We start from the raw sequence: 21,506 nt of genomic DNA, 5'->3' as shown, positions 1-21,506 counted from the left end.
TTTTATAACACAAAAGGATTTATCAGAGAAACGCAACTCAATACTTATTGCCCAGATTCTGCAGTTTAGAGAAATATCCCACATGTGGCCCTCGGGCGGTAATGGACTGAAGCACCGGCCTCCGAAGCAAAGGAGCACCTAGCGGATTTTGAGCCCTCTTTTTTATTAGGCACCATGTCCGGTTTGAAGAGGTCTTGTGGTGCCAAAACATTGGAAACCCCCCAAAAGTGACCCCAATTTGGAAACTAGACCCCTTGAGGAATCCATTGTAGTTTTCATGGGGTGCATGCGGCTTTTTGATCAGTTTTTATTCCATTTTTAGGTGGCGTGGTGACTAATAAACAGCAATTCTACTATTGTTTTTGTATACTTTTTTTTTTACAGCGTTCACCGTGCGCTATAAATGACACATTCACTTTATTCTGCGGGGCGATACGATTACGGCGATACCAGATGTTTATAGTTTTTTTTTATGTCTTATGGCGTTTGCACAATAAAATACGTTTTGTAAACAATCATTCACTTTTTGTGTTACCTTATTCTAAGAGCCAGAACGTTTTTATTTTTCAATCAATAAAGCCGTGCGAGGACTTATTTTTTGCGTAACGAACTGCAGTTTCGATCAGCACCATTTTTAGGTACATGCGACTTTTTGATCTCTTTTTATTCCATTTTTTGGGAGGTGAAGTGACCAAACAATTGTGATTGTGGTACGGTTTATTAATTTTTTTTTTTACGGCGTTCACCGTGCGGGATAAATAACAAAATAATTTTGTAGTTCAGGCCGTTACGGACGCGGCGATACCAATTATGTATAGTTTATTTGTTTGTTTATATATTTTTATTAATAATAAAGGCCTGATAAGGGAAAAAGTGGGACTTTTACTTTTATTACTTTTAAAACTTTTATTTTCTTATTTTTACACATCTTTTTTTAACTTTTTTTTTACTTTATTACTTTGTCCCACTAGGGGACATGAGGGCAGGAGGCCCTGATCGCTATTCTAATACACTGCACTACATGCGTAGTGCAGTGTATTAGAACTGTCAGCTACTCACTGACAGCAAGCATAGTGGGTCCTGACGTTGTCAGGACCCACTAGGCTTCCGTCTATGGCATAGCCGGACGCCATTGTTTGGTGTCCGGTTGCCATAGTCACCATCGCCGGCCGCTATCGCGTAGCAGGCCGGCGATGGCAGCTTAACCCCTAAAAAGCCGCGATCTCTATAGAACGCGGCTTTTAAGGGGTTAATCAGCGGGGACACAGCGATCGGTCCCCGCTGTAGGAGCTGTGACAGCTGCTGAACAAGACAGCAGCGTCACAGCTCCTGTATGTGTCGGGAGGACGGCCGAAACGGCCGTTACTCCCGAGACGTACTATTACGGCATGGAGCGCGAACGATACAGCTGCCATGACGTAATAGTACGTCAAGGAGCGGGAAGGGGTTAAGGCTCTCAGAACACGGCGACACACATTTTTTTTAATTTAGCAAATAGTTTTATTTTTTTTAAAAGTGGTAAAACATAAAACAAAACATATAAATTTGGTATCGCCGTAATTGTATGAACCTGTAGAATCAGGTGTATATGTAGTCTTTACCGCCTGTTGGATGTCATAAAAACAAGACCCCCCCGAAAAATGGCGTAATCGCTGTTTTTTGCCCATTTCACTCCACAAATACTTTTTTCAGCTTCCCAGTACATTATGCGGTACAATAAATGGTGCCATGAAAAACTACAACTTGTCCCGCAAAAAACAAGCCCTCCTACGGCTATATAGACGGAAAAACAAAAAAATTATAGCTTTTGGAAGGTGGGGAGGAAAAAAACAAAAGTGAAAATCCGAAAAAAGGCTGAGGAGCGAAGGGGTTAAAGGGCTTGCCTAGGATTAGGAAAAGAAAAGTCTGCCTGTCCATAGGAGGTGTCTGGTATTACAGCTCAGCCCCTTTCACTTGAATGGGCTTAAACTGCAGTAGCATACACGGCCAATAGACAGGAATGGCGCTGTTTCTGCTGAAAAAAGTAGACTTTTTTTTTTTTTCTAATCTTGAACAATCCCTTTAAGTAGGTATTTATTTTTGTGTCAACTTAAACAATCCGAAATCACATATGTCTTGGATATCGAGACCGTGCCAGGAATCCAAGAAGGTATCATGATGGGCAGTCGGGAGGCACGTGTAAGGTCTACAAGTTTCGGCCACCCTGGCTCTGTACAATTTCACATGGTCTGTGTTGACGTACGGTCTATGGGAAATTCCCCATCAGCCGTAAAATGACAATGGGTGTGGATGATTGGTCGTCTACTTCCTTCTCTAAGCAGTGAATTGGTTTGAGAAGCGACGGTGGCGAGTAATGACATCAGCAATTTTTGACATACAAACTTTAGTCACTTACTTTACGACAACACTCGCATGCCGCTTTACTGCACATGTGATATGAACATATTCACAGAGACGTAATGTTGACAGGTACAGCAGTGAAGGTGCCGTCACTCTCTATAGAGTGTCACGACTTTTTGCTGATTATGGGAGTACCGGGTCAGACTCAGATGGCCTATCCTTCGAAACCCTGTTGGACCCATTTTTTTTTCCACCGGGACAGACCCCTTTACGTAAGAGCATCTCTCAGGCCATAGTTTAGATACAGTTCTCTACGTAAAAATATTAACCTTTGAGAATATAATACACTTTAGTGTCATGGCTTCCGTCTATAACGTAAGCCATGATAATGTGACTTATCCATCCGAAAGCGAATACAGACGGTCGCCAATTGACCTCATTGACCGATAAAGGTATCTGTCAGAATTTTGACGGCAAGAATAGTGCTGCATGTTGCTATGGAAGTATTTTTCTTTTTTTTTCCCCCAAATTTTTTTTAATGTATCCTCGTTCATAGATGCTGGATGGACCCTTACCACGTGGATCGGGATATGTAAATCTGATCTTGTCCCCCACTGTTCTGGGCATCTGCGCTTGGAGACCAAATTTCACCATCGAGTCCACGAATAAGATCCTGTGCCGTGGTCAGACGATTTAGATTTCATCTCTCACACGGAGGGAACCCCTTCAAATTAGGGATACAAAAAAGGGAGCACCTACTAAAGCCCAATGCCTTGTCTGTGAGTCTTTTTCTTGCTTTTAACTGGTCGCGATTAGTACTTCCCTCAATCGGCACTTCAGGCGGAGCAGAGTCCCCTTTTATCACGGTCTTTGTCACCATTGGTCGCCATTATTTGCTACGGTCTTCTCTGTCCTACTATCCGGCGAATCCATTTGACTTCTGTGTATCCTGAACATTTTCTGCATCTAAGATTACTCCGTCCTAGTTCCCGCCTGTCCTCCAAAGCCCGAAGCATTTTCTGCATCAACATCTGTTGCAGAGTTTTAGTGCCGTTACCACGTGAAAGGTCCTTAATTATTAACCCTGTGTGGGCAGGAACCAGTAGCGTCTCCATCGAGCCGGTAAAAGCCAAGTAGCCTATAGAATTGATTTGTATTAATTATTCGGAGAATTGTGAGTTATTCATAATGAAATGCGGGGAGTGAAATAGCTTGTGAATTTGTTATGCACAGCTGCCTATCTCCACGCGGCTCTCTGACCGGCTGTTGTTCCTATAATTGCTGAAAACGCATCGAATCTAGGGCACAAAGTCTTTAGGGTTTCAGTTGTTAATTTTAGGAACACGTATGAAATAATGGGACCTATACCGTGACGTATAAGGATGACACAGTAAAGATTATATAATGTTACAATGGATTTTTCATATTTTTTTTCAACCATAAACGGCGCCACTCTTTTTAATGGGCTGTGTCTAGTATTTTATCTGAAAGTGAACAGTGCCGATCTGCAATACCAGGCACAGCCTATGGAGAAGTGAGGCGCTGTTTCGTAATCTTCTACAACCCCTTTAATACATTGCTAGTAATGGAGTTCTTATGTATTTGAACAAAAAAAAAAAAACGGAGAAAAACGGCACACAAAAAAAGTGGCCGTTTTCACAGAAATGGGATATATAAAACCCCTCTATAATAAAGCAGAGCAGCAATGGAAATACAATTTTCCGACTGTTGCCACGTGAATCTGTCAAGAAGTACAGTTGGGTGGGTAGTCCCGTTTCGCTTCATCTCTCGCAGCATTCCCTGCTGGTTCAGCATCTTCCAAGAGCTTGTTCTCTTGTGGCTCATTGTCAAATACGTAGCACTGTAGTCTTATGTTGACAATGCTACGTCTCCCATAGTGCACTGCAGTAGAGTCCGTTGCTTGATGATAGCTGAAATGATTCTGTATCTCCGCCACAAGGTGTTTTTCTGCACGTGAAATAGTGTAATTGTTGTGTTAGCGTTGCATTAAAAAAGTTTATAAAAAGTTTTTTACTATTTTTCTTTTGCATTGCTGTAGCATTTCATATAGAATTTTCTTTTTCGGCTGAATTATCTGAATGTCGGTCTATATTTTGTGTTTGATTTACAGGCAGACAAAAGAGCACATCACAATGCACTGGAGCGTAAGCGCAGGGACCATATCAAGGACAGCTTTCACAGCCTAAGGGACTCCGTACCTTCACTCCAAGGCGAAAAGGTGAATTAAACATTACAATTTGCCTTGTTTTAAGCAGCATATTTAACACGCCTTTGGGTGGTCCCTACTGGACAAACCCTCTTCGCAGTGCAGTAGCCTGCGTAGTATTATACGATGCCTATTCAAATGTATGGTGGGTGCGGAGAGTCCTCGAGAGTAGGAGCTTTCTAGCAGCGCTACTCTGTAGCCAATATGGCACCCATAAGACCTAGTAGTGCATTTTCCAGTTGGGACATCCCCTTTTAAGGCTATTCACGCCATTTTTAAATGTTTATTATATATATATATATATATATATATATATATATTGTTTTTGTGTGATTTTAAGCACTTTTTGAATTTTATTATTTTACTTTTTTTTTTTTTTTTTTAGCTTTTTACGATACAGCTTCTATGTATCCTGTATACATAGAAGCTGTATCGTTCTCTCGCAGCCGATTCCGTTAGTTCAGCTGAGCTGACGGCTGAGCTGAGTGCGGGTCGTGGACTATTTGAAACGTTCCGCCAAATGCCCCAGATGTATGCAACTGTGTGGCTATATAGTGACCTACGTCTGCCATGGAGTTCAAATATATAAAAAAAAAATAAATTTATACCACGTCGTATACATATATTAATTTTTTTGCATACGGTTTTATTTATAGCGTAGTCCACGATTCTTTTCAATACTGTTTAAGCATCGGAACCGATGTGTACCAGCTAAACGTATGCCAAAAAGACACCTTTTTGGCCTACATCTGGGTTACAATTGCCTATATGGACATGGTGGACACATACGTGGGGAGTCGTATACACAGAGCGTACAGGCCGAACCGGCTGTGAACCTAGCATGAGCAATTGATCCATTCTTTATATTAAATGTAGGCGACTGTTGATGAAAAAAATTGTGACCAGGTGTAAACCCGCTTACTTTCTCCCCATAAGGCTTCACGGGCTCAAATACTGGACAAAGCAACAGAATATATACAGTATATGAGACGGAAAAATCACACACACCAGCAAGACATCGACGACCTAAAGAGACAAAACGCTCTGTTAGAACAACAAGGTATGGACGTATATTCCGGCAGCTGTGATACCCGCTTTACATGGTTCAGATTGTCCACTTTGGTCATTGAAAATGGTCTCCAGACCTTCTCTTTGTCTACACCCAGTGCACAAGCTCATTGGTCAGCTGTAATCTTTTGGTCCCATACAGGATATGTATGCCCTCTAAGGATAGGTTTGCATGCTGAATTGGTAGATAAGGATTCCCCGTACATAATCCAATAGCTTTACGTGGCTTGAAAAAGTCTGCAATGGCCAAAACGTTGCTCTATTCACTATCCAATGTTTGGTATATTTAAAAAAAAAAAAATACAAAAAATGTGACTATACAAATAAAAAAAATACACTGAAATATTAAGGTTTTTACACTGGCCACTCGAGCAGACACAATAGATTTCCTGTTTTCTGAAGTTTAATTCTCGGCTTTGCTGTTTAGGCTGGGTCTGCCTCAGCAGGGGACAAGGGAATTACTGATCGCTCTATTGTGCCTTAAGCAGGGCATCGATGAGGCAGGATAGTAAAGGCCCTTTTACACGGCCCAGTGATCGGGCAAACGAGCTTTCATATGAACGCTTGTTCCCTATCATTGCCCTGATGAACGAGCAAATGCTGGTTCGTCGGCTGATCGTATCGTTTATGCAGCATTAAATATTACGGTTGTCGGCAGCACCAGAGAGATGCGCCGTCGACATGATATATGACGGAAATGTTTGGGGACGAACGATCGTAGTAACGATTGCTCTTACCCATACGTTACTAATCATTGCTCCTTGTGAAAGGAGCAAACGGGCGCCGATCAACTAACTATCTCGTTGATCGGCATTCATTTTCATGGCCCATATCGGACTGTAACACTATAGACACAGATAAGGCTCTGTTTGCATTTCCCATCACTCTCTCATCTTTGGGGGAGGGGCTGTACTCCAACTCTTCCTGGTGACTGTAATAGTCTGACATTTCTCTATCAATTAACTTCCATCTTTTGCAGCTGCCATAAAGCAAATAGACAATGCAGGAAGGAAGTGTTTCTCTATCATGGCCGCCAGCCAGAAACGTTTTCTCTTTCACAGACTTGCATCTAATTAATCATTTGTAAATAAATACATTCCCTATAGGGTAATGTGACCCTTTTCCTGGGACCCCCACAGTGTTCCCACACTTAGTGGGTTCCAGAATTCAATTTAGTGCTGACCACGTTATGTACGCCACAGTCACATTTTGGCTGGGGAGTTCGCTCAATTATTTGACTTTATACCTGTAGAAAATGATCCCAACCTTCACACTGATTCATTCATTGGAAAAATAACAAGTTTACAGGGAAATGGTCAGTGGTAACATCTACAAGGGAGGAAGTAGCTAACTTCTCCACCTAAATGGATTTCAATGGAAATCCATATTACTAACCATCCTGGGTCTTGGCTACATGAAAAAAAAAGGTAAAACAACTATAGCATGTTTATCGGACATCCTGATATACAGACCCCGGATGGTTTTTTAGTTTTTTTTTATATTTTTTTCCAATATCTGCTAGAAACAGTACGTCATTTAATATCTGGTCTGTTTCCACAGTCCGTGCTCTGGAGAAAACAAAATCGAATTCTCGGCTCCAGTCGAACTACTCTTCATCCGACAGCAGCCTTTACACCAATCCCAATGGCAGCACCATATCCGCCTTTGATGGAGGATCTGACTCAAGCTCCGAGTCTGAACCCGAGGAACCCCAAAGCAGAAAGAAGCTACGGATGGAAGCAAGTTAAGCAAACCCAAGCAATAAAACCAGCAGCCTGTACCAAGCTTCCCAACTTCAGACCATCCATAGCCCATAAATAGGCCCTCTTCAGCTCTTTTAAGGACTTCTGCCTAAACTTTTTGTTTGTCCCCCTTTTCTTTTCCCCGTTATCATTGAGCTATAGGACTGCATTTACTTTCTTTTCTCCTATATATCTCCCTCCCTTATATGTTATTTAAACCTCATCGACACGTCCATGCTTACAATGATACAAACCTGCACTCGGCCCGTTTTCGGTGACGGGCTATTACCCACAATCCTCGTCTGCAGTTTGACATTTTTAGGACAGGTATCACAAGGTGAACAAAGCAGGTTAGGGAAACCTGAAAAAACACCCAACTACATTCATTTTCTTAAATTTTTTTTTTTAATGCTGACTAATTTACGCTTCCATTAGGATAAGAGATGAGGAGTTTCCGCGCAATGTAAAAAAAAATCCAAGTACTTGCTGCTGCAGTTTAACCACCTGGAGGAAAATTTGCATTATTTTTTTTTTTAAATTTCGAAAATAATTTTGAAATGCTTAGCAAATGTATAATTTTTTTTTTTCTTTGTACATGTTATAGTAATTGTCATTTTAATTTTGCGTTCGTTTCCACGTACATTAAATGCCTTCAAATATGGCTTCGTAATCAAATTGAGTTGGGATTCTTCGTTCCAATTGCTCCCAACGTCCCATCCCCCACTCTGATCTGTAAAGGGAATCCAGTTCAGCCAAGAAGACCGAGATTGCTGCATCTTCGGGATCCCATTGGGCAGTCATAGGTGCACTTCCCATTGTTGGGCGCCATTTTTTGTGATGCTCCGGAAGCTGTTCTCGTTGGCTGCCGATTCGTTCCGCTACAGCTAAATCCTCCAAGATCGTCCTCAGACTTTAAATGTATTCTACTACTACTTGTATCAAGAAACCTGGGATTTGACCAACTTTCAAATTGAAAATCATTCGTCTGTGTGTTTCTGTATGTATTTGCCAAATGAAATTTGTTCTACGTGACAGGTAGTAGTCTCATGTAATTGTTTAATGCGGACGCTAGAAGTATAGCGCCACTTTGAAGTATGGCTTTACTTAAAGTGAAATTGCCTGACATAATCTAATCACCGTCAATGGAGGATTGGAGCAGGTCGATCACACCGATCTACAACGATCGAGTATGATCTTCTTGTCCCTGTTCTTAAACAAATCTCTTTCTGTCGATTATATTATGGGATTGCTATGTGAGCAATTGCCCACACTCCATGTAATAGCTGGTTCCAAAGTGGAGCTTTATTTTAATGTTATTTTGTACCTTTTTTTTCTATTCTTTATTTTATTTTTTTATATTTTTTTGTAGTGTTTTTCCATCGTGATGTATTTTGTCTTTGAAAACCGCCATTAGGACGATGGAAGATTGTGTCTTGTCTTGAAAATTCTCACTCATGTCATCTACCTGTGTGGATGTACATAGTTCTGGAACACCTGCACATATCCTGGTTCCTCTATCATGAAGATAAAATGGCATTTATAGATGGAAACACACTCCAAGTTGCATTGGAAACTTACATCCTTGCCTCGTCTTCTGCCGTTTCAGCCGCTCTATACTCCTGAATGTCCAGTCGGCCTGGTTATGCAGTGCTGCACCCTTCTGGCCATAACACAACATAACAAGCCAGATTTTCTCCTAAAGCAGGGTTCCACTCCTATGGGACTTGTAGTGGTGGCCATTTTGGCCATCACCCTGAGACATAACTAAGAAACAGCTGGCAGAAGAGGACTTTCTATTACTAGTGGGGGAACACTGCACAGTATTGCTGTACATTTTGCGGTACGGCATAACAATATGAATTCTGGAAGAACATTGAATATGATTGTTTATGTATTGGTAAATCTTCTAATATCTTGTAGTGTGGGGTGCACAATGAATGTCGCACACAATCAATGAACTTCTACTGGCTTACAAAGCATCTTCACTATTTAAGTCCGCTATTATATAGCATAGTATGAATTTGGTGGCAGCTATTTTCCATTGTGAGTCTGAGAGGACGTCTCGGTATGTGTGTCCTACAGGTGTGCATGCGGGAGAAATATTAGTAAACCTACGACATAGAGCAGCATTACGCTATGTATGTGTCTAGTTGTCAAACACTCGGTCGCTGCAGTTGTTTTTTTGTTTTTTTATTTTTCACATTTTTTTATTTTTCACATTTTTTTTATTTTTCACATTTTTTTTAAACGAAAATTGCGACTGACACCACAACTACCGGGGAGGTTCAGGATGGCCAGGCCTGTCGTATAGCTTACCCTGTTATAATTCAATGTTGGTGAATAGTTAAAATGATTATTTTTTTCTTTACACAAATTCTGTGTGCCCTGTAAAATGATGACCCTTGTTTTGTTTTTACTCCCCTCTTTGAAATACTAGATATATTGTACATAAGCCCAATTGGCCATCTCAAATTAATGTTCACCTTTACAATAAAACTATAAATAAAATCTTATTTTATCCTTATCAGTCTGCGTGCTTGTTTTTCTTAATTATTTGGAATTCATTTTTTAGGCCACTGGACCCAAACCCGTGGTCGCGGGCGGTCTGCTAGACCTCAACGTCTGCTGCGGTCTAGCAGACAGCCAACACGCATTATTGTAGTGCAGGGTAAGGCGGTGACTGACGTGAGAAGAAGAGCAGCAGCTATGAAGCACTGTTCGGGTCAGTTCACACAGTTTTTTTGGCGCTGATTTTGATGCAAAAAACACGTCGGAATCAACAATAAATAAACGTCCGGAAAATCTCTCCCCATTGATTTCGATGGGAGGCAGAGGCGTTTTTTTTTTCCCCCAGGCAGCTTTTGGCCACTCGCGTAAAAAAAAGCAGCATGTTATTTCTTGCCACGGTTTCTGCCTCTGACCTCCCATTAAAATCAATGGAAGGCAGAAAAAGCCGGCGGCGCTCGTTTGAGCGGTTTTAATGGCGGTTTTTGTGTTGGCTTTAATGGCCGCGGGCGAATAATTCCCACAGGCAGTTCAAAATCGGCCTCAAAATTCCTGAAGGAGTTCGGAGACAGATTTTTTTTCTACCTGCAAAAAAACTGTGTGAACGGGGCCTTACAATGCTGCGGCTGCCTCATCCTTCAGCGTGAAACTGGTCACTCGATCTGACGTCTAGGAGGCCACGTTGCCTGCTCCACGCTACCCACCAAAGGCTCCCTGGTAAGTGCATAAGCAATAAACATGGCTTCCTATCTCTCCCCAAAACAATTACCTGCTGGGGTCTGACCACTGGTACTGCCAGCGATGAGAATTGGGGACCGAATGTTCCCTCAAAGTCCTCCACGAGAATGGTGCACATCCTCGGGCAGCGCTCTGTTTATTCCCATGGGACTCCCTGGACCGTTTTCTCCAGCAGATCCATAGAAGTGAATGGGAGCGCTGGTCAAGCATGCTCATGGAGCATTTTGTGGGAACTCTTGGTACCCCATTCTAATCGCTGGGGGTCCCAGCGGTCGGACCCCCAGTGATCACACATGTATCCCCTATCCTGTGCGGTCCATTTGTCCACGAAAAACCTTTTGTTGTGCATCTGTGTGTTGTCGGGATTCACGGATCCGCAACAACAACAAAATGTCACCAGATTAGTGAAGCCACAAATGCGGACTGTAAAGTGATTTGTCCTGAGTTTTTGCAGTCCGGATTCGCGGCGCCAGCACGGATCTGTGAAAACCACAGTCGTGTGCATGGGGCCATAGAAATGGGTCCTCAATTTATCGGCAAAAATGCTGACAAATTGCGTTCACTAAAGCACAGTCATCTGCAAGAGGCTTCAAGGTTAATTCTTCGCTCCCTCCCCACCACCAAAAGCTGCTTCTTTGTAGGGAAAAAAAATAACCGCTTCATCCGCGATAAAACGTAAAAATCACTAACTAGGAAATTGGGAAGACTGCCTTATAAATCAATGATCTCTATAAAGTTCAGCGCTGCATTCCTCTTACAATGAGATTTGCTTGACACGATTTTACTTTCCTCCGTATGCTGCAGTGATGAGCTAAGCACATCCTATTGTAGAACGGTAACAGTCAGCAGGTAGGTGGTCATTGCAGCAGCCATACTCCAAACTACTCCACCTGCTGCACTGTTATGTCTCTCACAGCAGCAACTATCAATATTTTATATTTAGTTACTGTGAGCATAGAAGAGTTTTTCTTTCTTTTATTTACTACACAAGCAAAAAATATTTGTACATTGATAAACGATTCACTAGGTGGCGCTATGCCATTCAATTTATTTATTGACAATATTGTATCAATTTATTTACAATAATAAGACAAATGTTTAATCTGTTACTTGTAACATTAAACTGTCAATCTGGCATTAGACTGATCGCAAGCAAATAGTGGACTGGTGCCACGAAGAGTGGTACCAAGGAAGTAGTAGAATGGTACCAAGCAAATAGAGGAATTTATACCAAGTAAAGAGTAAACTGGTACCAAGGAAGTAATAGAATGGTTCCTATGAGATTGTGGACTGGTAGCAGGAAAATAGTGGAATAGTACCAAGCAAATAGCAGACTGGTGGCACGCAGAGTGGTACCAAGGAAGTAGTAGAATGGTACCAAGGAAATGGTGGACTACTATAAAATAAGTTGTAGAATGGTACCTAGGAAATGGTGAACTGGTAGAAGGAAAATAGTGGAATAGTACCAAGCAAATAGTAGACTGGTATCAAGTAAGTAGTAGGATGGTACCAGACAGATAGTTTAACTTATACCAAGTAAATAGTAAACTGGTACCAAGGAAGTAGTAGGCTACTATCAAGGGAGTAATGGAATGGTTCCAAGGAGATTGTGGACTGGTAGCAGGAAAATAGTGGAACAGTACCAAGCAAATAGTAGTCTGGTACAAAGGTAATAGTGGACTGCGATCAAGGAAGTAGTGGAACAGTACCAAGGAAATAGTGGACTGCTATCAAGGAAGTAGTAGAATGGTACCAGGGAAATAGTGGACTGCTATCAAGGAAGTAGTAGACTGGTAGCAGGAAAATAGTGGAACAATACCAAGCAAATAGTAGTCTGGTACAAAGGTAGTAGAAGAATGGTACCGAGGAAATAGTGGACTGTGATCAAGGAAGTAGTGGACTGCTATCAAGGAAGTAGTCGAACAGTACCAAGGAAATAGTGGACTGCTATCAAGGAAGTAGTAGAATGGTACCAGGGAAATAGTGGAACAGTACCAAGCAAATAGTAGTCTGGTACAAAGGTAGTAGAAGAATGGTACCGAGGAAATAGTGGACTGCTATCAAGGAAGTAGTCGAACAGTACCAAGGAAATAGTGGACTGCTATCAAGGAAGTAGTAGAATGGTACCAGGGAAATAGTGGAACAATACCAAGCAAATAGTAGTCTGGTACAAAGGTAGTAGAAGAATGGTACCGAGGAAATAGTGGACTGTGATCAAGGAAGTAGTGGACTGCTATCAAGGAAGTAGTCGAACAGTACCAAGGAAATAGTGGACTGCTATCAAGGAAGTAGTAGAATGGTACCAGGGAAATAGTGGAACAGTACCAAGCAAATAGTAGTCTGGTACAAAGGTAGTAGAAGAATGGTACCGAGGAAATAGTGGACTGTGATCAAGGAAGTAGTGGACTGCTATCAAGGAAGTAGTCGAACAGTACCAAGGAAATAGTGGACTGCTATCAAGGAAGTAGTAGAATGGTACCAGGGAAATAGTGGACTGCTATCAAGGAAGTAGTAGACTGGTAGCAGGAAAATAGTGGAACAATACCAAGCAAATCGTAGACTGGTATTGAGCATGTAGTAGTATGGTACCAGGCAAATAGTGGAACTTATACCACGCTATAGGCAGACTGGTATCAATTAAGTAGTAGAATGGGGCAAAGGAAATAGTGTTCTGGTTCTAAGGCCTTATTTACACAAGTGTTGAATATGTCCGTGTGACGGCTGTTGAAACAACGGCCGTCACACGGACTTATGCAATTCAATGGGTCCGTTCACATGGCCTTTGTTTCAACGGAGCGTGTGAAGGGTCTGTGAGAAAATAGGACATGTCCTATTTTTTTGCGTTTCACGCATCCCTCCATAGACTCAAGTCTATGGGGGATACGTGATAACGCGTCCTGCAGAAGTACAGCACGTGTGAATCCAGCCTAAGGAAATAGTAGACTAATACCAAACAAGTAGTAGAATGGTGCCATGCAAATCGTGGACTGGAGTCAAGGATATATATCTGTCCTTTGCCCACAGCCTCGCTCTTATGCCACCTTGGTAAGTTGAACGTCTCCTGTGACCCTTAGACCCGTCACTGCTTTGAGCTGGGGAACACGATGTGTAAAGTCGCAGAGTCGTTGTCCATCTAAGAGAACCTGCATCTGTTGGTGTTCACAAAGGATCTCCATCTGGAATGAGAACACAAAGCTTGTTATGTTTCCGGCAGCAGAGCTTGGTGGCGTCCATGTAACTGGGGAAAGTAAGAACTTTTTTAGGATTTGTATAAAATCTCTGAACATAGACCAGGAAGCTGAGATATGAGGTGTTGTTTGCTGGGTTTCTCACTGTAGCTGCTGAAGGCTATGTTCACAAAAAAAACCAGAAGCACCGGATACCTTAAATGACGGACAACGTGGAACCCATTGACTTTAATAGGTTCTGTTGGGTTTTCTGTCATGGTTTCCATCTTTTTCGCTGCGTGCTGCGCTATTTTGTCCAGCAAATATGATGGAATCTCCTAGCCAAGCCTTTGATGCAAATGTGAACAGAGCCTTAGCGGTCCCTGGATTACAAAATATTTACTCTGCAGGGTCACGGAGCCAAAAATGTTTTGACCCTGCTGAGCTACATTTTTGGTAACTTTACGGACTGTAGCTATGAAACTCTTCGGGCTTCTCCGCACGTAATGGAAGTGTACTGGTCACAAAATGTCTCATGCTGCACTTTAAAGCCTCCTGCACAGGGGTCGGAAATGCTGCAGAATTTCCTTACGAAATTTCTGTTCAGAAATTCGATAGCGTATTACAGCAGCAGCATGGTGACGAAATCTGAACAAATCTCATCCACATGCTGCAGAAAAAATCAGCGGAAAACCTTCAGAAATTGGTGTGCGGTGCGGATTCTCACTCTCTCACATGTCAATTTTGGAAGGAAATTCTGCAGCATTTCCGTCCCGTGTTCAGGAGGCCTAAGCGTGGATTTGCAAGCGCCAGATTTTTTAAAAAATAATAATAATTCGGCAACTGGAAATCACTTTTATTCATCTGAATGGAGTTGTCTCTGCAGCGGATGTGAATAGATTTGATTTTTAGTCGCCAAAATTTCTGCAGCAAAATCTGCCGCATGTGAATTCACCCTTATGGCCGGGTTCCCACGTAGCATAAACGCTGCGGAATTCCCGCAAAGGAATGCCGCCCTCCTTCCTGCAGTCCGGCCTCCTGGGATGACATTGCATCCCATGTGACTGCTGCAGCCAATCACAGGCTGCAGCAGTCACGTGGGTTGCAGCATCATCCAAGGAGGCCGGACCGGACTGCAATGGAGGGACGCGTCGCCATAACAACGACCAACGTAAGTATGAGCGTTTTTTACCGCAGCGGAAATTCCGTCCTAAAAAACGGGTTTTGGACAGAATGTACTGCGGGTTCCAGGTCGGATACGCTGCATAATTTTTACGCAGCGTATCCGTCAAATGGGAGCCCGGCCTATAAGTAATGTCTTGTTAATACGATTCATTGTCAACGAGTGCTATCCAGACCCTTACCTTAAAGTTGTCCCCGGCATTGAAAGGGAAATATGGAATTTTTTTTTCCTCTGCCCCCCAAATTCCTGCAAACTTGGCATTTCGGGTTATAGATCTGTCTTGGAAGTTGACTGTCAGTAGAAGAGCGACATCCTCCTCTGCATCTTTAGGACTGCACAGCAAACTGACTGTAAAGCTACATAAAGAACAGCATTAAACAGGGGCCCCCAAATAATGACCGAACACTAAGGCCTTATTCACACCAGCGTATATTACGTCCGTGGGCTGTCCGTTTAAATAACTGACAGCGCGCTGACTAATGCAATTCAATGGGGCTATTTTTCACGCATCAGTTACTAAAAAAAAGCTGAGAAAAATAATTTAAACCAGGAAGTGCTTGTAGAGGAGAAACACGGACGAGAAAAACGGATGACGAACGTAAGCCACACTGACAATCACGCAGACGCAAATCTAACACGCTCGTGTGAATAAGGCCTTACTAATATTGTCTCCGGTTCTTTGCATGTCGGTGAATCTCTAAAATCACGGGTGCGAAGGTCAGAACATGTAAAGAAGTATCTGATTGGTTGCTCTACACGTCACTATTTGCACTCATTAGTAGTTATATGTCATCCCTTTTTTTGTTATAGGGGTTTTTAAAGGATTTGTATGGTTTAGAAAACCCAGTTAATCGAGGGGTTCCCCCATTCAGGACCCTCATCTATTAGCCAGTAGCTACAAAAAGCGTCTCTGTTAGGCTGGATTCACACGAGCATGTTCGGTCCGTAACAGACGGAACGTATTTCGGCCGCAAGTCCCGGACCGAACACACTGCAGGGAGCCGGGCTCCTAGCATCATAGTTATGTACGACGCTAGGAGTCCCTGCCTCGCTGCGGGACAACTGTCCCGTACTGTAATCATGTTTTCAGTACGGGACAGTAGTTCCACGGAGAGGCAGGGACTCCTAGCGTCGTACATAACTATGATGCTAGGAGCCCGGCTCCCTGCACTGTGTTCGGTCCGGGACTTGTGGCCGAAATACGCTCTTTCCTTTACGGACCGAACATGCTCGTGTGAATCCAGCCTTAAGGAGCCAGCACTTTACATGAACTGCTTATTGATTTCAATGGCCACTATGTAATGCTCTTTTTCTCCTGCGGTGGCACTGTAGAGGAATTGAACACTTGCTGCTGATCATAACTGATCATCGGGGTGTGCAGCAGTAGAACATCCTGTGATCAACTTATCAGGGACCCTTCTAACAAATAGATATGGCCTAACATAGAAACCCCATTGAAATGATGAGTAGTATAGTTAAAACATACATTTCTAGCTGTCCCCGTAGTGTTCAACTATTACCAAAAATCTTCTCTTTTTTTTTTAATGGCGTTATTGAAATATATTTAGTATTTAGATTGTATCTGTTTTAACATATTCAAATAAGTTACTGTATAGATAGATTTTGCCCTATTAATTGACCTGCTTTTATTTTACCTCTTGGGGCTGACATCTACAATTCCCATTATGGTGATCTTCATGGCTGGCTTCAGTCCTCCTTTGATATCACCAACATATTTTTCTCCCTTAAAATGAAATACAGTCGTAAGTAGCTCTGCCAGAGAATGGTTGTAATTGTAACATTAGGGCTGAGTTCACACGGGGCGGATACCCTGCGTAAAGATACACAGCGTATCCGCCTTGATGGCCGCAGGGAATTCCGGGCGCCAAATTGTGGTGCAGTTCTTCGGCCGGAATGTGGGCTGCGGAATACTGCAGCATTGGTCAGCCTGCTGGGATGACAACTACAACCTGTGATTGGCTGCAGCGGCGGTCACATGGGATGAAATGTCATCCCAGGAGTCCGGCTTTCTGACGTCATCCAGGCCGGCCTCCTGTGGTGAAGTTTTATTCCATGTGATCGCTACTATAGCCTGTGATTGGCTGCAGCGGTCACATGGGATGACATTAGAGGTAAGTATAAGGTTTTTTGTAACTTGCAATTTTTGCGCTGCGACTCCGCCACAAAAAATGCAACACTTGACTGCTGGTTTGCGGTTTTAGATCCCCACTGAATTCAATGAGGAAAACCTTCAACAAAATAGCGGCGATTCCACAACCACAATTGACATGCTGCGGCTGAAAAAAAACAGGTCAATTTGTGTGCGGAATCTCCGCAATATCATGTACGCATTTATTGAAATCTCAACCACTCCTATTCCACTGTATTTTGCTGCGGATTTTACGCAACTAAATACGTTGCGGAAAATCTGCAGTATTTACGGCACGTGCGGACTAGCCCTAAGGGGATGGTACGATTTCAGCAAATAAATGTTATTTTTTTTGTATAATTGCAATATACTTTCTGTATTAATTCTTAATGGTTTTCAAGATCTCTGCTTGCTGTCATTCAGTAGGAATATTCATTGTTTACTTCCAGTGGATAAAATTCTGTCCATGGTCATGTGATGGGCACACAGGTCCTGGCATCATTAGAAGACGCAGCTCTGATACACATACTGTAACAAGACGTGCACCTGTGTGTCCATCACATGAAAATGGACAGAATTTTATCCACTGGAAGTAAACAATGAATGTTCCTACTGAATGACAGCAAGCAGAGGTCTTAAAAACCGTGATGAATTGATACAGAAATTATATTTAAAAATTCCACAGCATTTACAGTAGCAGCTAAGTGGATGAGATTCAGAAAATCTCATGTCCACACTGCGGAAAGAAACCGTTAACGTAACGTAAACGTTAATAAATTCACCTGCGGTGCGGAATTTAAATCCGCAGCATGTCAATTTATGCTGCGTTTTCGTTGCTTCTTTGTTGGGGGTTTTCCCCATTGAATTCAACGGGGTTGCAAGACCCACAACAGAAAGTCAAGTGTTGCAACTTTTGCGGTGTATTTGCAGCGATTACGCCGCAAAAATCGCAACTACGGAAAAAGAAGAAAAAATTATACTTACCCAGAAGTCTGCGTTTCTTCATCCACTCCGGCCTCCTGGGATGACGTTGCATCCCATTTGACCACTGCAGGATGGCGCCTGGATAATGTCAGAGGGCCGGCCTCCTAGGATGATGCTTAATCCCATGTGACCACCACTGCAGCCAATCACAGGCTGCAGCAGTCACATGGGCTGCATAACAACGGCCTTGATAAGTTTGAGTATTTTTTTTACCGCTGCTTTCCGCAATGGAAAATTAGTCCGAAAAAACGGACAGAATGTACTGCAGGTTTCAGTTCGGATACGCTGCATGATTTTTACGCAACGTATCCAACCCGTGGGAACCCGGCCAAAAAGTTAGATTTCAACATGTATTCAAATGATGCTCCCAGGACTTATCTCTTGGCACCTTTTATATAAAAGAGGACCGGTCACTTCTCCTGACTCGTCTGTTTTAGTAAATACTTGTATTCCCCATGAAATAACTATTCTGGAACATCTTTTCTTAGAACTCTACGTTGTGCCATTCCTCTGAAATTCCTCCTAGAAATATATGAATAAATTGATAAATGGGTGTAACCAGTTGAGGGCGTGTCCCCACACAGACTGGCAATGTCCAATCAGCGCTGACAGAGTGAGACTGTGTAGGGACACTCCCCTTTAACAAGGGAAATAGTAACACCCAGTTGTCAATTTAGGAGGAATAACAGCGGAACGACACAACGCAGAATTCTAAAAAAAATATGATTCAGAATTGTTATTGCATGGGGAATACAAGTATTTACTAAAACAGCCACGTCAGCAGAGGTGAGAGGTCCCCTTTAAAGTGTGCCTCACTTTACAGAACTGCCGAAATTGTCCTTTTGCCTGTAGAACTGACATGGTGAGAAGCAGGTAGTCACTAGTGAATTTTTGTCTGATTAATACTTTGTTGGTCCTTCAGTTCAGGGATCCTGCATACCGCAGCCCACATCTCTGTTACCCCCTATGAAGTGTGAAGGGAGTGAGATATTGAACTTAGCTCATGCCATGATTGGTTAATTTTAAGCCCCATTCACACCGATTTTTTTTTTGCAGGCGGAAAAATCTGCCTCAAAATTCCCTCAGGACTCTCTTTTCCGCGTTTTTTTGCAGCGTTTTTCAACCACTGTCATTGAGCGCCGCAGGCAAAAAACGCAGCGAAAACTGCTTTCTCTGCCTCCCATTGATGTCAATGGGAGGTCAAAGACGGGGACGCCTGAAGAAAGGGCATGATGCTTCTTTTTCCCGCGAGCGCCTCCCATTGAAATTAATTGGCGGCGTTTTCCGCGTCAGAAACAGGGCCAAAAAATTCTGTGTGAACAGGGCCTTAGAGCTTTGATATTCTCACAAAATTAATTAAAAAAATTCAAAAATTGTGTAGGGCTCTGTGGAATATGGGGTCACCTAGAAGAATCGTGGGATGATTGCGATTGCACCGTGAATGTTTCCTTATAGAACAACGTCGCGAGCAACTCTGCAACCAGCTAAAAAAATCCAACCATCGGAAAACACAAAAATTGTATTGCAGTCATGGTTTTCCTGGGATCTCACCACGACGCGTTGACGATGTCATGATGCCATTGACCTTAGCTTCACACAAGAGCGTAGTTCATACTCAATACAACTTTACAGACGAACGAGAGAGAAAAAAAACCCCACAGAACTTAAAAATGTACAACCCGCGTGCTGGCCACAGATAAGGATGACTACTGTTCATATCTCCCGCATGCCCTTCCTTTCATCCCAAGAACACAAGTACAATAATCAGCAAATACTAAGGGCTCCTGCGCGGTGGTCACGATGTGTTGTCTGGAGTTAGACTCCCCTTTTTGTGCATTGTAGGGGTCAGTTCACACGTTGCGTAAATACTGTGGATTTTCCGCAACGGAATTAGTTGCGGAAAATCCACAGCAAATCCAGTAGCAGCAAAGCGGATGAGATAAAACAAATCTCATCCACCCGCTGCGTAAATACTGAACGGAAAAAACGCTCTGAAATTGACCTGCGGTGCGGAATTTTATTGCGCAGCTTGTCAATTGTATTTGCGTAAACGCTGCTTATTTGTTGCGGGTTTTCTCCATTGAATTCAATGGGGAGGTAAATCCTGCATCAAATATCAGTTATGGCATTTTTTGCGGCGGGTTCGCAGCGATTCCGCCGCAAAAACCGCAACTCAGAAAAAATAAATAATTCTAATACTTACCTAGAAGTCTGTGTTCCCTCCTCCAGGCCGGCCTCCTGGGATGACGATTCATCCCATGTGTCCGCTGCAGCCAATCACAGGCTGTAGTGGCGGTCACATGGGATGAAACATCATCCCAGGAGGCCGGCCTGGATGACGTCAGAGTGGCGGCCTCCTGGGATGACGCTTCACCCCATGTGACCGCCTCTGCAGCCAATCACAGGCTGCAGCGGTCTTCTGGGATGAAACATCCCGTGTGAACATGTTAGAAGTTTTGATTGGTGGGGGTCTGAGCACTGGGACCACTAAGTGGCAGAAGAGCTCGGGGTGGGGGGGGGGGGGGGGTGATGTGCCGCTTCGTTTTCCTCGGAAAGCCGAGCGAGCGGTGTACAGGCTCAGTAGACTTTCTATTAAGTCCCTACACCGCTTCGAGGAAAGCCGAGCAGAAAAGAAGAGGCACATCACTCACCCGAGCGCTTTTGCTGCTTTGTTTTAGCGATCGGAAGGGGTCTCAGTTCTCAGACCCCCACCGATCAAACCTTCTGACATGTCAAACGTTTTTTAAAAGTTTAGTTACGCTTTAATATATTAGATGGAGTTCTGCAACTTTCTAATAAACTCCTTTCTCTGTGAACGGGAACATTGATTGTTTACATACAGAGGCTGGAAAGCTCTGAAAACCTATGGGTATGGCGCCATGGCGACTTATGGTGGCGTGACGGGTTACTACAATGATCGTTTAACTTCAATGTTTCTTCATAAGCGTCCATTCAGGGGCTACAGTTGAGGAACCAGTTAAAACCGCGTCCAAAACTGCATTTAAAAAATGCAACCACATCGAAAAACTTTGTTGAGCTACACATACACAGAGCAAATCTCTCTCCTGTTCTGATACTTTGTTACAATGTATCAGTTTAGGTAAAATGCGTCAGCCTGGAGAGCAGCTGTTTAGTTTGATTCTCTAGACTGGATACAATTGTAGCACATTCACAGCTGTGATCATCAGATCTGTACATCTTTTCAGCCTCTGGATGTAAACAAGAATCTCCCTAGTCACTGACAGTAAGCAGAGATCTTGAAAATGTTGAGGAATCATTATACAATGATTAACATTAAACCACTCATTTCTATTCCTCTACTCACGTTTGTGCAGGTTTCTATCTCGGTCATGATGTGTGGCTCGTGTAGCACGGATGTCAGATGTAAAGTTTTTGATCGTCT

At 42.9% G+C, this 21,506-nt stretch overlaps 2 protein-coding genes across 3 annotated transcripts in view; one reads left to right on the top strand and one right to left on the bottom strand.

The window, feature by feature from the left end:
- Positions 1 to 9,565, top strand: part of MAX (MYC associated factor X) — a 28,843-nt gene extending 19,278 nt beyond the window's left edge. For both annotated transcript variants that reach the window (XM_075843441.1, XM_075843442.1), the window contains 3 exons: positions 4,472 to 4,579; positions 5,504 to 5,627; positions 7,196 to 9,565. In XM_075843441.1, the coding sequence (XP_075699556.1) occupies positions 4,472 to 4,579; positions 5,504 to 5,627; positions 7,196 to 7,383 (420 nt within the window). In that variant the 3' untranslated portion in view covers positions 7,384 to 9,565. The remainder of the gene's footprint in view (positions 1 to 4,471; positions 4,580 to 5,503; positions 5,628 to 7,195) is intronic.
- Positions 9,566 to 11,651: 2,086 nt separating this feature from the next.
- On the bottom strand, positions 11,652 to 21,506 carry LOC142664247 (galectin-related protein A-like). The gene is made up of 4 exons (XM_075843257.1): positions 21,429 to 21,506; positions 16,626 to 16,714; positions 15,152 to 15,326; positions 11,652 to 13,796 (listed from the first exon to the last, which is right to left on the bottom strand). The coding sequence occupies exons 1-4, from the start codon at positions 21,453 to 21,455 to the stop codon at positions 13,653 to 13,655; spliced, it is 435 nt and encodes a 144-aa protein (XP_075699372.1). The 5' UTR covers positions 21,456 to 21,506; the 3' UTR covers positions 11,652 to 13,652.

Source organism: Rhinoderma darwinii, chromosome 12 (genome assembly GCF_050947455.1).
Source record: "Rhinoderma darwinii isolate aRhiDar2 chromosome 12, aRhiDar2.hap1, whole genome shotgun sequence".
NCBI lineage: Eukaryota > Metazoa > Chordata > Amphibia > Anura > Rhinodermatidae > Rhinoderma > Rhinoderma darwinii.
Note: the sequence above shows the minus strand (reverse complement) of the source record. Positions and strands in the feature narration are given on the sequence as shown.